The sequence below is a fragment of the Clinocottus analis genome, unplaced genomic scaffold (assembly GCF_023055335.1).
Source record: "Clinocottus analis isolate CAN_PGR_092001 unplaced genomic scaffold, fCliAna1.0.p SCAF_3, whole genome shotgun sequence".
NCBI lineage: Eukaryota > Metazoa > Chordata > Actinopteri > Perciformes > Cottidae > Clinocottus > Clinocottus analis.
The window spans coordinates 6,688,891-6,706,606 of NW_027176042.1; the positions used below are offsets into that span (position 1 = coordinate 6,688,891).

The 17,716-nt window shown below is 43.9% G+C and overlaps 1 protein-coding gene across 4 annotated transcripts in view; it reads left to right on the plus strand.

The window, feature by feature from the left end:
* The first annotated feature begins 404 nt into the window (after window positions 1-404).
* The window catches only part of slc41a1 (solute carrier family 41 member 1), a 28,736-nt gene continuing 11,424 nt past the window's right edge, over window positions 405-17,716 (plus strand). Inside the window, exons 1-5 of one of the 4 annotated variants that reach the window (XM_068593794.1) lie at window positions 405-701; window positions 2,329-2,442; window positions 2,566-3,475; window positions 10,821-10,928; window positions 15,666-15,737. In XM_068593794.1, the coding sequence (XP_068449895.1) occupies window positions 2,993-3,475; window positions 10,821-10,928; window positions 15,666-15,737 (663 nt within the window). In that variant the 5' untranslated portion in view covers window positions 405-701; window positions 2,329-2,442; window positions 2,566-2,992. Of the gene's footprint in view, window positions 702-848; window positions 1,229-1,583; window positions 1,907-2,328; window positions 2,443-2,565; window positions 3,476-10,820; window positions 10,929-15,665; window positions 15,738-17,716 lie in introns of those variants that run through there. The other 3 variants (XM_068593797.1, XM_068593796.1, XM_068593795.1) reach the window with 3 other exon arrangements.

Genomic DNA, 17,716 nt, shown 5'->3' on the forward strand with positions numbered 1-17,716 from the left:
TCGAAGAAAAGTCGACATCTCCCGAGTCTCAAGTGCGGTTTCGGGTCATTTAAAAAAAAAAAAAAAAAAAGCTCCACTTATGTAAGACTTGCGTTTATTTATTCTCTGTGTTGATAGATCATTGACTCGAGTCTGCCCCGGCTAGACGACTCTGGCGTGCGTGCGTGCACATTCATTCAGGAACCTCGGGCTGCTGTTAAATTAAAACTTCTATCTCTGAGCCTTCCTGGTAGTAAATTAGCAGGCTTGTGCAGGAGACTGGCACCGCACGGGCACACATTTCCACACGCATGGAGGGGTGGTGGTGGCGGCGGGGCGGGGGTCTGTATAGTGAGCCCAGAGTGTGGAGGGAGGGCCCGCCTTGTGGCTTCCTGGCCCCCCGCACCGGACGGGGTGTATTATAGACGCGCATCCAAGCGGCCTGGGCGGCGGGGGGCACTTTGTCGGGTGTGCAATGTGACCGGGGTTTGACTGGAAGGAGAGAGTGGGGACAGCACGGCGCGGGAGGAGGACGCCTTTAACCATTAACCGGCATTAACCACCGCGGGCAGCTGTGTACCGGCACCGTGGGGCTACATAAAGGCGCGCGCACCGGCGTCTTCGCCTCAGCCGGAGCGCGTTACCAAGAGGTGGAGGGTTCATTCAGCCGGTCTGTCCCGACTGTACCTTCTCACTCTTCCGGACCCCGCTGACACCACAAGGTAACCACTTACTTCGCTTTCTTTTCTTAACTCTCCCAAGCTGCTGGACATTTTCAAGCTGCGGTTTTATATCGAACATAACGAGCGACCGCCGAGGTGAGAGCGGTGCCTTTGATCTAACGGAATGTGTCACTTTCACACAAACTGCCAAAGATACAACCGCCTGCCTCCCCCTTAGGTGATACAACAAACCCCCCAAAAAAAGAAAGAAGCGACGTGTGCGTTTAGCGCCGACTCTCACGAGTTAAAATGCTCGTGGCGATAGCGGCCAGTGACATGAGCTCCGGCCCCGGTGTTGGACCAGAAAGCCCCTTGCCCTCGTCTAAACGAGCAGCAGAAGAGAATAGAAGGGCTCGTCTATTCAGCCCGGACCAGGGGAGCACTAATTTACGCCTTTGCCATGTTGGGTTCGGGCGGTATTGGACCTGACTACTAAACAGAGGATTGTTTCAGCGGGGGAGAGCCAAAGACTGCGTGCGGATGTCGCAACACTCAGGCAGGATGAAAGCCGCGTCAAGCCGGCAGAGGTACGGCAGGGAAGCGAGGAGACAGGCCTTCAAAATAAGAGCGTGAAGCGTGTAGTTTAGTGTACCTTTCTTCACGTCCGCGTAAGCTAGCACTAACTGTTTCTCCAAATAGGTACTTTGTAAGTCATTTCAGAGTCAAGAGTCTGTGTGTGTAATTGCTGTAGTTTATTTTAAAGAGTGGGAAGAAGGAAATTACTCCATAGGCTTACTTATAAGACGTCCTGTTTTGGGTTTCTTTTTTTTTTTTACTTCAGTCATTTCTGGTTGGAGAAGCCTCTTTATTAATGGTCACCTGAATAACTGAACATGATACGCGCCCGTTGCTTTTTTTTTTTAATTCCCCCACCCCTCCTGAAGATTTGGGGGCTTTTGCTTTGAAAGGGTGCGACAGGAAGTGCCGTCCTTGCGTCGCGGGGGGCCGAATTGACGGTCGTGTGACAGACACTCCGTTGCAGAGGATGTGCGCAGCACCTCCGTTTAATGGTAGACATATTTTTAGCCGCCGGGAGGAAATTTGGCGCTGGATGAAACTGTTTTCAAACTGTTGCGCTGTCCTCACTCCTCACGACGTCCAGAGCGGAGCGGAGTCCTGCTCAGAGAGCCTGTCACACAGCGACACACTGGCATCACTCTAGACACTCCTTTTCCAGATTCTAGCAGTTGTATTATATTATTGTGGTGAGTCTATGTGTTTTTGATATTTTTATATTCCTGCAATATTCCAGCAACATTCAGATATTTGGTAGTTTTAGTGTTTAGCTGTGATATTTGCTTGTCGTCTGACACATTTATTTAGGATTACTGTTTTCTGATGAAGTAAATAAAAAGTCGTTTTTTTTTATAAAGTTTTCTAAAGTAACAAAACATTAGGAAGTGTTTTTTTTAATGGAGGGTTGTGCATCGTTGTCAGCTCTTGCATGTTTCTGTATTTTGTTGTTCATATCACTATTAAAGTGTATTTATTTGTGGATCAGATATTTCTTGATTCAGGAAACAGCCGGGATCTACTAGCTGTCGGTATTTGTAAATCAAAGTGTTAATGGTTCTGAAACCGGTTTAAATTTTGGACTGAATAATCAATGAAAGTGTTCTTTCCCCAGGTGACCGTCCACTCTGGTTGGAGGGGGACCTTTCCTCTGGCTGTAATTGAATCTTCATACTGCAGACCCTTAAATATCTCCCTTGAAAACCTCCCAGCAGCCACGTGGTGTAAGGTGAGACATTCCCAGCCTGGTACACTCACCAGTCTGACATGATCAGTGGACTGAGAGCTTAACCAGTCAGCGCTGCAATCTGCCCACTCCAGACCTCTGATTTGATTTTTTTTTCTTCTTCAGCTCACACTGAACTTTCCGAGGACTGTTTACAAGTGACTGTTAGGGGATTTCTCTGGCGAGTCCCAGAGCCTATTGTTGTCCTCTTCTCTTCCGTTTTGAACTAGTATGCCCTCTTCTTTTTTTTGCCGGTCTACTCTGAACATCTTGCAGTGAATGGAGAACATACTGGTTCTGCTCCCGAAGCACCGACAGGAACACAGGCTCAGCAGACGCACGGCTTCGTGTGGCTCGCTGCAGGTTTTTCCCTTCAGTGCCATCTTCTCCCGGTCTTTAGTTGCGACCCCAACTCCCTGTCAGCCTCTTTAATGGGATAAATCAATTGGACTGATCAGGTTCAAAACCAGATCAGGTGGCCGATTCCATTCTGACTTCCCCGACACAACTTGACCTTTTCTTGTCAAGCCCACTGTCCTTCAAAGGCGTCCGCATGGTACTTTGGTCGAAAGAACAAGAAAAACTCCCTGACATCGACATGTCCTCCGGGGCCATTGAGACGAAGGAGGAAGGGCCCCCGACATCGGCCCTGCTCAACTCCAACTACTCCGTCCACCCGGTGATCCTCACCGAAGGCTCCGAGGAGGTGGGCCCAGTGACCGGCGGCGAGGTAGAGCTCAAAGAGGTCACATCTTTAACAGAGAGGGCCGGTGAGACCGGGGAGGATGAGGAGAGGTCGGAGATTGTGGTGGCGATGGACTGTCGGGCCAACGCCAAAGGTCAACGGGAGGAGGACGCTCTCCTGGAGAACGCCAGCCAGAGCAACGAGAGCGACGACACCAGCACCGACCCGAGCCCAGAGCCAACTGCCCCCCTCAAGGAGACCTCCTTCTCCATTGGCCTGCAGGTGGTCTTCCCCTTCCTGCTGGCCGGGTTCGGGACGGTGGCGGCTGGAATGGTGCTAGACATTGTTCAGGTGAGTGATCACCAATATGTTCTGACACTACATAGTGAGCACACAGCTTTATACATATTTAAAGGAAATGGGCTTGTTTCTGATTCCTATTAGAAACGAGTGAATCCGAATGAATGCTCTGTGTGGTCTGTTCTCTTTTAGGTTAAAAAAACAGTGATGGATTGCACCAACAGGTCTAAAAAACATGGACTATGCTCACACTAATCGAAAGGTCATTAGTTAGGGTACTTTGGAAGATGGTGGGAAGTGGGGAACAAAACAGGTGTGGAAAGGCGAAAGAGAAAATACCGATTACTTTCGGTTGTAAAGTACGCAGTAAAATTGACAGTACTAATGCAACACTTAAAGAGTCAAATTTAACACTAAGTCGGTGAACATATGGTCCCTACCTAGAGAGTGTTAAAGTTACACTGAACATAGTGTTACCATTTCAGAATCAATTAAACTCTGGTAAGAGTTCATGTTTTACACTACATTACACTGAGAAGTGTTACTCAGATTTAACAGGATGTAACTAACATTAATAGTGTTATTTACAGTTGACACTAGATTAATACTACACTAATTAATACTCTTCAAGAGTGGTAGACCTACTTGATACTTGATAAGTGTTGTTTTAATTGACTCTTGCCATTGTTAAAACACATTTACTCCTGTATACACTTACTTACTAATTTTAAATAGACGCCCTTTAACTCTTCAACAGAATAACTGTGTTGCATTTTCTCACCTTACCATGTGCAGCTAACACTTAAAACAATAAAACTAAAACATTTCTGCAGTTGAAAAATCAACAAATACCAGTATATCAGACCTTAATAACAGATGCACTGTGAAACGATAGAGTAGAGGAAAAGACAAAATTCATTAAATATGAAATCATTTAGAAGAAATGACTGTTAATACAAAGATTGACATTGTTTTTTTTAACTGAGGCAATCCCCAAAGTAAGTTCTCAGCAAACATTTTCCATATCAACGTACCTGTTTGGCATCTTCATGCTGCCTCTGCCTTCTCTGCTGAAGGGCTGGTGTATCCTCAGCAGCCTGAAGCTGCAGCACTGCAGCTACAAACACACATGAGAGGTGACTGGCTGTCACTAGGCAGCATTATAACACGCACAGAGTACAGAGTACTTTCCAGAGTACACTTTGTCTTGTAGCAGTGTGCAAATACATCAACACTGGGGTTCGTTTTACTCTTGCTGTTGTTGTATTAACTCTGAAATAGTCAATGTACTTTGACACTGCATTTTTACACTGAAAAATTTAACTCTGATTATTTACACCAACTCTGGGCAAGGAATTGAAAGCAACTAATCTTGACCTAGTTGTAATAACTCTGAAAGAGTTCTTATACTTTGACAATGAATATTTAACAGTGGGGAATTTACTGTAACTCCAGGTGAATGCAAGATGCTCTCGTCAACTAGTCAACTATAGAAAAAGGGAAGCCCCAATGGCTTCTTCAGGGACACTCACACCGAGCCACGAATGTAGTAAAAAATAAAGAAATTCCCCAAAAAATAATGTCACTTTGTATTTTATTGGTCCTGAACCAACAAAGGCTTTTAATTGAACCCTTGGTGTGCCGGAAGAAATCCCAGGGGCTTCTCCTTTTCTATAATGTACTCATTCAGAGGTTAATCCAGTTAGTAATAACTCGTTTCACTTAACTGGTTCAGACACATGATGGGAGCCCCGCTCGCATCATATGTCTGTCACAGGGCTACTGGCCTGTCGGATGTTATGTGTTTGGGGACGGGTGGGGCTATGGTCACACATACCATGGGGGTATTTATGTAACCTTTCTCACCTCTAAGGCCTGGCCGTCCTCAGCGCTGGCACATACTGGTACGCTCTGTGTGTCTGTCACTCTGTTTGTAGTGCCGTGTGTGGCCAGAGCGCTGCTGCCACCAAGAAAAGACATGAGTGCATTTATTATTGCTCTTTTTTTTTCCCCTGTTGACTCAATGCCTTTCGCCCTGGATATGCATCTGAGGGTGTAGCAATGCAGGCCAAAGTCACGGTGACGGCTCATATATTTCTTTAAAGTCAGCTTATGATGCAGATAAATCTGGAGGTGTCAGGCTGCCAGGGGACCGTCCCGGCACATTGTGTACACGCATACTGGTGCCAACACGGTGGACCCAAGAGAACTCAGCACAGGGAGGAGGGGGAAGAGGCTGGAGGGGTGAGAGGGAGGGGGAGGAAGGGGGGTAGTACTCTCTTTCGAGCACCTGAAATGGCAGCCCGGACGAGTTGTGATTCAGAGTGGAAAAAACAATGCGCTGTCAAAGCCTCCATTACCGTGCGGTTAGGTATCCCCTCTAAACCAGGAATGCAGAGGTTTGAGGTCAAAAAAGTTTTCATGCTGCCTCAACTTAGGCACCATGCTGCTGCATTCTCTCCAGTTTCCAAAACACACAGCGCACCATTGAGTGAGGCTGGGAGACAGAGGAGACACAGAACTTCTGGTCAGCCGTGCTTGTGCCGGAATGGGCGAACCTTGAACTAGCGCTTGACGCGAGGTGATAGGTTGAGGCCTGACGGTCTGCTTGAGACGCTTGTTCCAGTGAGTTCGGCTGAGCATCTAGCAGGTTGTCTCGCTGCCTAATTCCCCCCTCCATGACACCGGGAAACGCTAACTCAGCTAATCCCCCCCCTACCCCACCTCCTGTCCTTGCAGGAAGGTAATTATCTAACTCTCTCTCGGCCTCTCTCACTCTCTCTCTCTCTCTGGTTCGGCCAGTGTGCGCCAGCTCTCTGCTAGAAGCAAGCTTGAAAACTCCAAAAAGGCTCCAGCCTTTATTCGACACGCCTGCCTGTTCTTGAGTTTGAGAAGTTGCAACGAGGTGCATGACTTGGCATTTTTGCAACACTTCTTTGAAATGTAACCTCTTCAACCTTTGTCACTTTGACTATGTACAGCACATACACACACAAACAAAGCTCATGGCCTCATTCCCACTTGAGGGTTGGCTTAGAAAGGACTGTCCAGGCTGGTATAGAGGAATGAGACGTCTGCATAGTTCTGCATAGTGACTTGGCAGCGGAATGGCCTCAAACCGTCAGTCTCCCATAGCCAGGGATAGAAACGGGGTTTACTCGGGCGACTCGCTAAAGGTTACGCGTGGTTGGTAAAGGTCATGCAGTGCTAGTTTTTCTGAGAAAGCCAAGGGCAAAGGCCAAACTGGTTATTTGTTATCAGTTACACAGATTCTAAAACCTGCAGTACCTTCTGCCTGCGCAGACTACGAACCAATACTGCAACTTGTACATTCTTATTATCATACATGTGTCTGCCTTGATGTCTGGCCGTTCGTCCTGCATGTCCGTAGACTTAAACACCAAAATAAAGCAGTGAAGAGGTGGGACGCAGCTTCAGCCAGACTAAAAATACAAGCACCAGTAAACAGGAAATCATAATCTGCCCACAAGACACCATTTTGGTCCATTTTGGTCCGACCACATTCGCTAGGTTTTCACACTGAAGTCACTGTAAAACCAGAGCGTGGACCTATTCCCTCAAAGTGAATCATCGTTCCAGCGACTGGACAACGTTGATGCTCAAATGGCTGCATCATTGTTCAAAGACTTAAAATGACCAATATAAAATGACCAGGTGTGTTTTTCTAAACCTTTAATGTCTGACTATTTGCACTTCCTCATGCGACCCTTCTCCTCACATTGGTCAGTCTTTTCCATCGGCCAAGGATGTTATGTCCCGACAATCATTAACAACATATCAGGTCACAGCTATTAAACCCTGACAACATCCCGGACAGCTACTTGAGTGGGATCTGAGTGGTAACGATTTGAAGGATTAGAAGGTTAGAATGCTTTTGTGTCAAACCCAAAACCCTGGCTAATATTTTACTCTGTTCTCAAGAGTCCTTGGAGGGTCCTGGGTTGCGTATTTGCACTCCCCCTTGTCAGATATTTAAGCCTTTCACTCTGCATCCACCTTTATCTGGTCCCTGACGCCAACAGTCCACAGCTCAGGCTTCTTTAAGACTTAGCTTCAAGCCTATGAGTATTCAAGAAATCATTAGCATGTTTCACTAGTAAATATACCTCTATTGGTGTTCATTTAAAGGAATACATCACCCACAAAATGATCATATGTTTTCCAGTGTCTCACTCCGCGTTACCTAGTTTTCTCTTGTGCCACCAAGATGAATAAAAAAACTGGCAAAATCTGTTTTCTGGGGCCTCGTCTGGAGAATTGTTTTTAACCCTCGAACACTAACATTAAAAATAGTCCCACTATCACTAACGTCAAGTGAATTTCACCCAATATAATGTACCTGATAAAAAATACTTCTTATGGAAATATATTTAAATAAAACCATACAAGGCAAGTTGAAGTACTCTTCTTTTATTTTACCCTATAGAACTTAAAAAATGAGGGGAAAATTAAATATAGGAGCTATGAACTTGTTATTTGTTCCACATGTTCCTAGGACATGTGAGTCTTGTTATGTGATGAAAAAGTCTCCCCTCAATGTTAAAACACGTGCGGAAAAAGTAGTCACACTATCACTGATGTTAATAGTTTCAACAAAGATGCATGTGTTTGGAGAGTAGTGAGTAATATGCAATATGTAGCTCAAGTTGTTTTGGGATTCAACGGATGTTTTCATGTAGTTTTGCTGTTCAACGCAGCCCCCATTTACTTCAATTCATCAAGACTTTTCTCAATTCTTTTGCTCGCCGTGAAGTTTTCTTCAAGAATTCAAAGTAACCGATATACAAATGTTCACTTTGTGGGCGCAGTTGTTCTTTAATGCCAATGAGCTCTTGTTTCATAGCTGACGTTCGTCTTTCAGGTTCAACTCCAGTTACTTTTGGCCACAGCTATGTTAATTTTACCCTTCACGACATGTCTCTGCACACGATGCTGGGTCCAACCTGTACCGGCCGTGGAAACAGACACCACCTGATATTTCCGTGACACTGCCGGAGTTGCGTTGCCGTTGCGTGCCATCGGCTGCAGCTCCCCGCTCTATACAGTATTTACAGTGATCACGAATCAAATTGAGCCATGTTACTCAACTGGGCAACCCAACCCTTATGGGGCTCGCATACCAGAGCTCCTATAGGTCTGTACACAGAGGTACTGGGGTTGTCCAGTTGAGTTCTTGGAACCGAGGAGGTGGCCATGAGGAGGGAGGGAGGGCTGGCTTGGCTCAGGGCCAGTGTTCCATGGAGACAACAACATATATCACCACAGGGGGGGCAAAGAGGGAGATAGGGGAGTGAGACAGAAGTAGAGAGGGGGAGAAAGCCTGAAAACATGCGGCTGTGAAATAAGAGAGGAGTGCTCACAGAGGTGCTCACAAGGCTGCTGGGTTGGCAGAGGGCAGTGAGCCAAGCCGAGGGACTGGCTGTTGGAAAGGAGCTCTGCTTGGCCTGGTGACAGCAAGCGGATGGACGAAGGGAGTTTAACCCACACTGGCGTTTCGGTGCCACGCCTTCTGATACAACTCAAATTGAGCTGTAGATGGCACCCCTTATCCGTCCTGTACATCTGGACGCACAGTGGGGGCAGCGTAGTGAAACAGAAACACGAGCTTGCTCGCGTGAGAAAATGAAGGCCGACAGCGTTCAGCTACTCGGTTTCCCTCCCCTCGTCTACTTTCTCTGTCCCTTTTCTTTTCCGTGTCAGCCTTGAATATTGATTCAGCTCTGGGCAGACTGGACCGTAAGTGCCGGAGGCCAGCGGGACCCGGAGCACCCCAAAGATAAGCACTTTTACTGCAGATATATTGATAGCCCCCAGGCCTCCACAATAGCTTGGTTTCTGGCCACAGAAGGCCGCAGACCTGCTATCAGCGCATGAACACTAATGTAGGCGGAGCGCAGAAAGACACTTTACCACAGTGACTGATAAGTCCAGCGATTCAGGCCCTGGTTACACTCATCATTTCAATGCGACTTTTGACATCCGATCAGTATGCTTTTTAACTGTTAGGTTTGTACGGATCGGATCTCGTTCGCATTGGGATCCAATCGGCCAGACCCCTTGGCTCGCATTGAGTTCGGTCTACCATCACTGCAGGGAGGAAGAGTACGCGGCAAAAATAATCGTGGACCGTTATTTTGAAGAATTTATAGGAAATCAAATGTTTTTAATAAAGCGTTTTATAGCTGCTCCTTTGACCACATAATATTTCCGTTTACTATCCGGTCAGGCAGGTCTCATTCAAGTGCGAAGTGTGGACACGCGTGCAGAAACAGCTGAGTTCAGATCTGCCACACTCCATCACAAAAGTCACACTGAAGTGTAACCACGATCTTACAGGGAACCCTCTTCTGACTCAAGTTTTGTCCAGCAGCCAGGGAGGGGGTTATCCAGGTTCAGGTCTAACTTCACCATCTATAAATTTCATTTCAAGGACATCTACTTGGATCTTGAAGCACATACAAGCAGAATAGTTCTCTTGCGCGTGCTAAACAGGATTTGTGATCCTCTCAAGCGAGCCCAACACTTGCTTTAAGTTGTCCTTTAGATTTAGCTGGCCTAGCTCCTGGCTGACTAAACTGTCTTTGGTTCTGTGGGTAATACATAAAGCGATATGTTGCTTTTTTTTGCTGAGTTAGGGGCTGAGTTGCACAGCAAGGGCATGAGTGTCCCAACGGTGAAGAGGTTTTCATGACTTGTCGTACTTTACTGGATTTATTATTGGTTTGTACTTCCACCACGGTACATGGTGTAACATGGGTTCTTTGTCATCATGCTGCCATCTTGACCTTTTGTTTCACGTATTCACTTATCACAAATGTCGAAATTCAGTTTTGAAGAGGTTTGATTGATTGCTGCCGTAATGTAAGACTTTCAAAAAAATGTAGCAACACAAACTCTCGAAGAAGATTACCAACACTTGCTATAAAGTATTAGCACCCCTATCATAACTGGTCATTTGTAATATAAAATTTTGATGATAGTGAGATATGAGCAGCCCGATCTCCTTGTGTTGAAGCTGCAGTCGATGAAGATGGGTGGGTAAAAGGGACAAATTAGAACCACAAGGGAGAGAGAGTGCAAGCCAGAATAGGAAGATAATAAATCAGCACACAGTCCCATGACCTTGATCTTTCCAAAGGAGAGCTGAGAGCTGAAATGAAACATAGTGTAAAAGTCCCGTAGAGACACACTATCTGGTCCATCACACTGGTTTGGTTTCACTGCTGAATCAATACTAAGGAACAATACATTCTGCTCTCCGAGCAAAGGTACAAGATGCTGTGTTTTTGTGAATCTGATATGTCCCGTTTTAATATGGCAGCGTGTTCATTACGTTTGATGTCGTGTCACTGACATTACATGATGGTCGTTGCAGCACTGGACGGTTTTCACGGAGGTGTCAGAGGTGTTCATCCTGGTTCCAGCGCTGCTGGGGCTCAAAGGCAACCTGGAGATGACGCTGGCCTCCAGACTTTCTACCGCGGTAAGAAGTGTGGGAGTGTGTGTGCCGTCCCAAAGTACCTAATATACAATATGTCCCACTAGATGTGCCACCGGTTATATTATGTTTTTTTTGTTTTTTTAAAAACATCTTATCTAAAGTACCAAGTTTTGGGACTCTGTGTATAACACTGCAAAGTTGTCTAAGCCTGAGGGATTGTTTTAATTGATTGTGTTTGTGGAAATTTACCTATCTCTCATTACCCGGCAACCCCTGTCAGACCCACTAAAGCAGATTGTTCTTGGGGTCAGAGGTCGTATTGCTAAATGTGACCTGGGTTTCATACAAACTGATACCAACATTCCTGTCCCATTCCTTGTTTTTTGTTTTAAGACTTTCACTGGTCGTGGCCAGCCGGTTTTTCTGAACATGCAAGTTTGCTTTGTCTGAATTTATTGTTCATCCCAGACATCTGCTCAGCAGCAAGAAATGATTTGAACAATGCATATTTATATTAATTTGAACTAGTAATTAATAGTTAGCTAGTTAGTTCAAATGCTGGTTTAATCAAACCAAATGTGTTTTAGTGTTAGGCCTGGAAATGGAGGGCAAACATGATGGATACATAGGTGGTGTAAATGTCCTGCTTTTCTTCATAACCTAACATCTTCATAACCTAACCTATTGTCTCTTCAGAGAATAAACAGCCACCAAGTCGAGATTGGCCACATTGAGGGAGAAACCCACGAGTGCATCTAGAACAGTATATACTGTAATTGGGTGGATCAGGATAGGAAATAATAGTAATTTGGTAAAAACCAAAGTTTCATTTGGAAAATATAGATGAACTGTATTTATCTGCATTTACCAGCCACACATCCCAAATGATAAAATCATCAAAGCCAATGCAATCTATTCATAGCCACTTTACACGTATAAAAATAAAGAGCCTACTCTTTGATTCGGCTCTTTCGGGAATGTCCCATCTTCATAGCCGAATGTGTACAGTCTAAAGGGTCAGTGACCCAGCAGCACACCCTGCAGTTATGAAGGCATAAGAGAATTAGTCCAGGACTGCTCTTACGCGCACCAGCCCTCACATTCTTTCCACTGGCCTGTGGGGGACAGGGGACGAAGCTGATCAGCACTGCTAACAGAGACCCACCCAGCATGGGGAGCGCCACTCAGTCACCGAAATAATCTATTCAAACAAATCGTAAAACATTCTTATTTCCCCAGATTTCTATAGTACCTTAATCCGTTTGGCTTCAAGCTACGACAAATCCACATGCGCTGAAAATGTTCCAAATCCTTAGAATAGAATATGTATGATCAGCAAGATCACATAGCCGTATGATTAATTAGCGAGTTAAAATAATCTAGACTTCAAAACTGAAAAATAGGACAACAATGATGAAAAATGATGAGTTGTACATTTTTGAACGAACCGCCGACTATTTTGGTAATCGATTAATCAGTTGTAGCAATTTAGCTTTGGATTAAAAAGTAAAGATTCTCTGATTCCAGCTTCTTAAATGTGAATATGTTCTTTAATCTCAGCTCATCTGTGATGACTGAATATCTTTGAGTTGTGGATTAACAATGTCATTTTGGGCTTCAATAATGATCATTTTTGATAATTTTCGGACATTTTATAGACCCAAAAAACTAATTAATTAATCAAGAAAATAATGTTTTAGTTCCAGTATAATTTCAATAGATAGTATCTATCAGTCATAAATCATAAAAGATACAGTAAAAAATGTGAAACTTAAAACTTTAAAGTCACATTTTGAGCTTGTTTTTTACGACCAAAAAAACTAAAAACTGGCTGTAGCTAAAGTAGAATTGACAGTTTTTAGTACGTTTAGTACGTTTTGTTGACCTTTTCGTGACGTTTCCATTTTAATTCCGAGTGCGGATGTGATGGTGAATCAATGACGGGTCCGGAAGTTGATACAACAATGTGTCACCAATGCTTCAACACTGATTTAAGAAAACTGTCAATGGTTGTTATCATGTGGCTACAATGTTTAATGTCCTTGCTCTTTTTAAAGTTACTGAAATATCTTTAAAGAAATAACTGCAGCGTGGAACATATTCATTACGATCAAACTTCCTGAAACATAACTTTTCTTTGCAGGAAATTGGATCGGAAATCACTTTTATTAAGACTTATTAGCCGATAGAATTACTTTTCTATATATATTTATATATATATTTTACAATGGTCCCATTTGTCACGCTGCGTGGTTTAGAGGTCAGCAGGAAAAATGATTCTCACATCCATCGTCACAAAGTAGAGCGAGGTGCTTGCCCTGAGACATTAGCGCTAGCTCTCTGCTGGCAGGCCCCAGCAGGACCATGTTTCTTTCCATGCCGCCGCTAATTATGAGCAGATTAAGACCACTGCAAGTTTCCTAATGCGCTTATTAGTGAAAAAAATTATGTAATCCTAGGACTGGCTGGCTGTTGGAGTTTTCAACTCACATGACCGTGTTGCCTTTTTGACTCTTTTTTTTTTTCAACCGCTTTGTCTCTGAAATGACGTTGAAATGAGTCTCGTATCGCCTCGCTTCAATACTTATTTGACCAAAGGAAATACGCAGTTGTCGTCTCACTTCTGTCACATCCTCTCTCATGTTCCTGACTATATGTATTTGCATCATGATATTGCCCGAACTTGGCAGCACCTGCATGGCCACTGTGTCCAAGTTGGGCCCGCTTTCACCGCACTTTAATCAGAGATTACAACCGCTCCCAAAGCCGTCTTCATCCTCATTCTGTGTGTATTAGCTCTATTTACATACACCGTACCACCTTGAGTAAACAACATGATTTACTCCGAAGTAACGTGGTTTGAAAAGTAGCGATGCTTTTGAATCATCAACCTCTCATCCAGCTTATGTCATCGCCTGAATCGCTTTCACGACACTCACCCTGATCCAAACGCCACTAATCCAGTCGCCCACACACACACACACACACACACACACACTTACACACACACACACACACACTCACATACACATAGCTAAGGACCTGGCATCATCATCATCACACATCATCACATAACACCAGGCGACGCTTCTGGGAATTTCTGAGCTCTTCTGTGTACTGAGTGTTTTTTTTTTTTTGCATTATGTCGTTTTTAAAGGGAGTTGAGAACACCTACTTCAACTCTCATTACGTAAAAAAAAAGGTGTTCTTATCTGCACTCCTTAAAGTTTTTTTTAGCAGATCAACGTCGGTTCACCGTAAGACCCCGATGCCCCCAATGCTCTGCACAGATGTTCTCCTGACTATCTTATCTAATACGATTTGGAACGACAGCATGGAGTGGAGGAGGCGTTTCGAGGGCGCGAGTGTTTGCGGGGCTGAAATGCTATCTGGCGGCAACTATCTGGCAGATGCACAGGTCATAATGACGTACGGCGCTAAGCGCATGACCGTCATGTCAGCCAGGCTGGCGAGCGTTAGCCTGCCAGATGTAGTCGTCCAATGAGAATGGTGCTAGATTGGGAGAATTTGGGGTTTTGAAGGGAGAGAAAAGCCACAACATTTATAGTTGGCCTCAATTCCCCCTCATGATAACAGTTTGACCGATCTTTTTTGTTATGTAGTGTTTCTAATCCTCTTAATTGTTTTTTTAATAGTCACATTTGTAAGTCAGTTATTTAATCAAAGTAGAGCCCATCTTTAGGTCTACCCTAAAGTCAACACTGGTAGCTCTGTCAGTGCTGCATCGTTAGCATGTCGGACATGTTGAGAAAACAGAAGAAAAAAAAACGTTTTAAGTGATAACTTTAGCAGAGCCGTTCAATTTAATGTTGATATCAAAAATATTGATCAAAGCAGGTTTAACTGAACAAATGTATTCTTTCCCCCAAAATATGATGTATTGTCTCAATACCAGAATAAATGGCTTTTGAAACAAGCTTTATGGATAGCTGTTAGTATGCTGACAGCAAGGATGCTACATTTTGGGTGATTTTTTTTTTTTTAGCTAGCATTACTATGAATAATGGTAATAATTGTAATAAAAAGCATTGCTGACAGTGACATGGCTTAAAAAACAAAGTCCGATTGACAACAAACTACACCTGTCCACTTTTAAACATCCATTCCAGTTTATAAAACAACTTCCTGCAACTGACCAACCCGTACTTGTCGTAATTATGAACACGTCGGATGTCGTTGTCCTGACGTTCCCAGAAAAGTTAGAATAAAACATGATTATCCTCCAAATATTCTAATCCCGTAAATTAAACTTCATACGTATTCGTATGAACCAACAGACTTGTATGTGTTTTTATGTGTCCAGATGTTTCCCTTGCCTCTGCTTATCTAGATGTTAGCAGAGAGGAAGGAAGAGGGGATCCTCTGTTTCGGTTCTCTCTCTGTGGATGAGCATCAGGATCATTGCTCTGGACGCACAGAAGCCCACTGTAGTCACAGACACTTTGACACTTGAGACCATCAGTGTGTGCGTCTGTGTGTGTGTGTGTGTGTGTGTGTGTGTGTGTGTGTGTGTGTGTGTGTGTGTGTGTGTGTGTGTGTGTGTGTGTGTGTGTGTGTGAGAGAGAGAGAGAAAGCAAGGAGATGAGATAAGTGGAGTCGGCCGCAGGGTGGGGGATCAGATCAGAGTGTCTTTGTCCAGAGAACTGACATCCGATTGTTCTGTTAGGACCAAGAGGCAACAACATGTGCACACGTTGTACACACACAGACACACATACTGCAATATGTTGACCGTGTGTGTTCTTGTGTCTCTTTCAGGCTAACATTGGTCAGATGGACTCTGCCAAGAACATGTGGAAGATGATAATGGGGAACTTGGCCCTCATCCAGGTAAGTGAAGCACGTCTCTGCAGGATGGCGACGTGAACTCTGATGTCATGGAGCATCTCTGGCACATGCTGGATTTTTCAAGTTGGGCACTATATCCCCATGTCACTGTGTTTAAGGGACAAATGGGAACAGCAAAGGTTTTAATTGCTCCAGTCTTGGGTGAGAGTGTTGCAGACAGCAGCCACTAAATAGGCTGCAATGTAATCAATCATTGCAATTCTTCACAGTCAACGTACGTTCACAAAAAGTGCTTGTTTCAGCTGCCGGCAGGCTCAGATTGATATTATAAGTGTCTGACAACATATTGGAAAGAACCCGATAGAGAAATAAAAGCTTTTGCGTGATCTGGTCTGTTGGTTATTGTGGCTTGCCAAGTCTCGCTTGAAGAAAAGTCTTGTTCCGAACTGTCGCTAAAAGGTTAGTGCTCGAATTCAGCTAAATATTCAGCCGTGATATTGCAAATCTGTTAGATAACACTAAGATACGCTTTCTGGACTACAACACAACAAACTCTGGCAACACCGTCCCTCTCTCACTCCTTCATCTCCCGGCAACAATTCACCCCTCATGAGATTTCAGAACGAGACTTCTCCATGAACAAGCCTTGGTTAGACACAATAGCAAATATAGGGGATGAAGGGAAAATAAAAAAGGTTTTATTTCTTTGTGGGCTTCTCTTTCATAATAATATATTTAAAATAACAAGCTGAGTCTCTCAGTGGCAAGAACAAGCACTTTTAGTAGATTTACATTGATGGCGAGGAGTTGCAGCCCGTTGACCAGTGTTCTCACTCAATACTGGACCATTTTCTAAAATTGTTGTACACATTGAGGCTTTTACTTTCCTCCAGTTAAACTTGTATCACAGCATCTTGATCCTTGTTCAGGATCTTTATGCTGCCAAAAAATTATCAAGTAATGAGGTTTCTCTTGATCTCTTTAACCTGATTAAGTAAACATAGTTTCTGCTTTACATGACATTTCAGGAATCAAATTACTGCCAAACTTGGGGAAACAATCTCTTTTCATGAGGGCACTGTGTGTGCAGTAAACACAGTGACTGATCATTACTGGGAACACCAAGAACATTTGTGTTGCTGTGTTCTGAACACTTGGCTCTCGTAAATAAAACAATAGGAGTCAATCATGCCCTCCCCACCCAACGCTACATAAGCATGTTTCCACCTATTGTCTGGATCTGACTGCAACTTTAGAATAAAGGAGTAAACTGCCCACACCCAAATAGGTGTAATAAAACTGTGAATCGAGCACCGACTAAAAATAACTTGGGACGCAAGATAAAAAAGCAGGTTTGGACAGGAAATACCATGTGCCCTCTCCCGTTCTCTCCTGCTGCTTTTGTACTTATTTGAGCAGTTAATAAACATACAATAAGGACGTATAAACAAGCATTATTTCCAGAATGGCAGATCATTTGAAGTGGGCTAATGGTTACGTAAGATTTAGTGAGTCCACAGTTCCTGGAACATTCAAACCATTGCTGACACAACCTCTCATATAGGGGCCAGGATGTACTCATGCTGGGTCACACTGCATTAGGAGAGTTGCATTGGAGATACACATCTTTTTTTTCTTCAATTACCGGCATTGATTGTTGTGACACTAATGCTGCGATGCACCAACACGGATTCATTTAATAGCTCATTTATCTAACAGTTAATCTAAAATTAGCTCTAATCTGAGTTTAGCAAAACCAGGTTTAGCACCTCATGAGTCAGATTTAAATTGGATTTCAAGCAGCGCTCTGTTGCACAATTATAAACTAGTCCCTCTTTAGTGACTCTCATTTCAATCTAAATAAAATAGAGACAAATGTGATGCTTGATTACACAAATTAAAATAAATACACTAATTTGGTTGCTGTCATGTCTTCTTAGGCTACACAGGGATTTTTCAGATGCTCACAAAACGTTGCATTGTTTGCTAGCAAGTTAGCTAAAAACGTTACATTCTTTGCT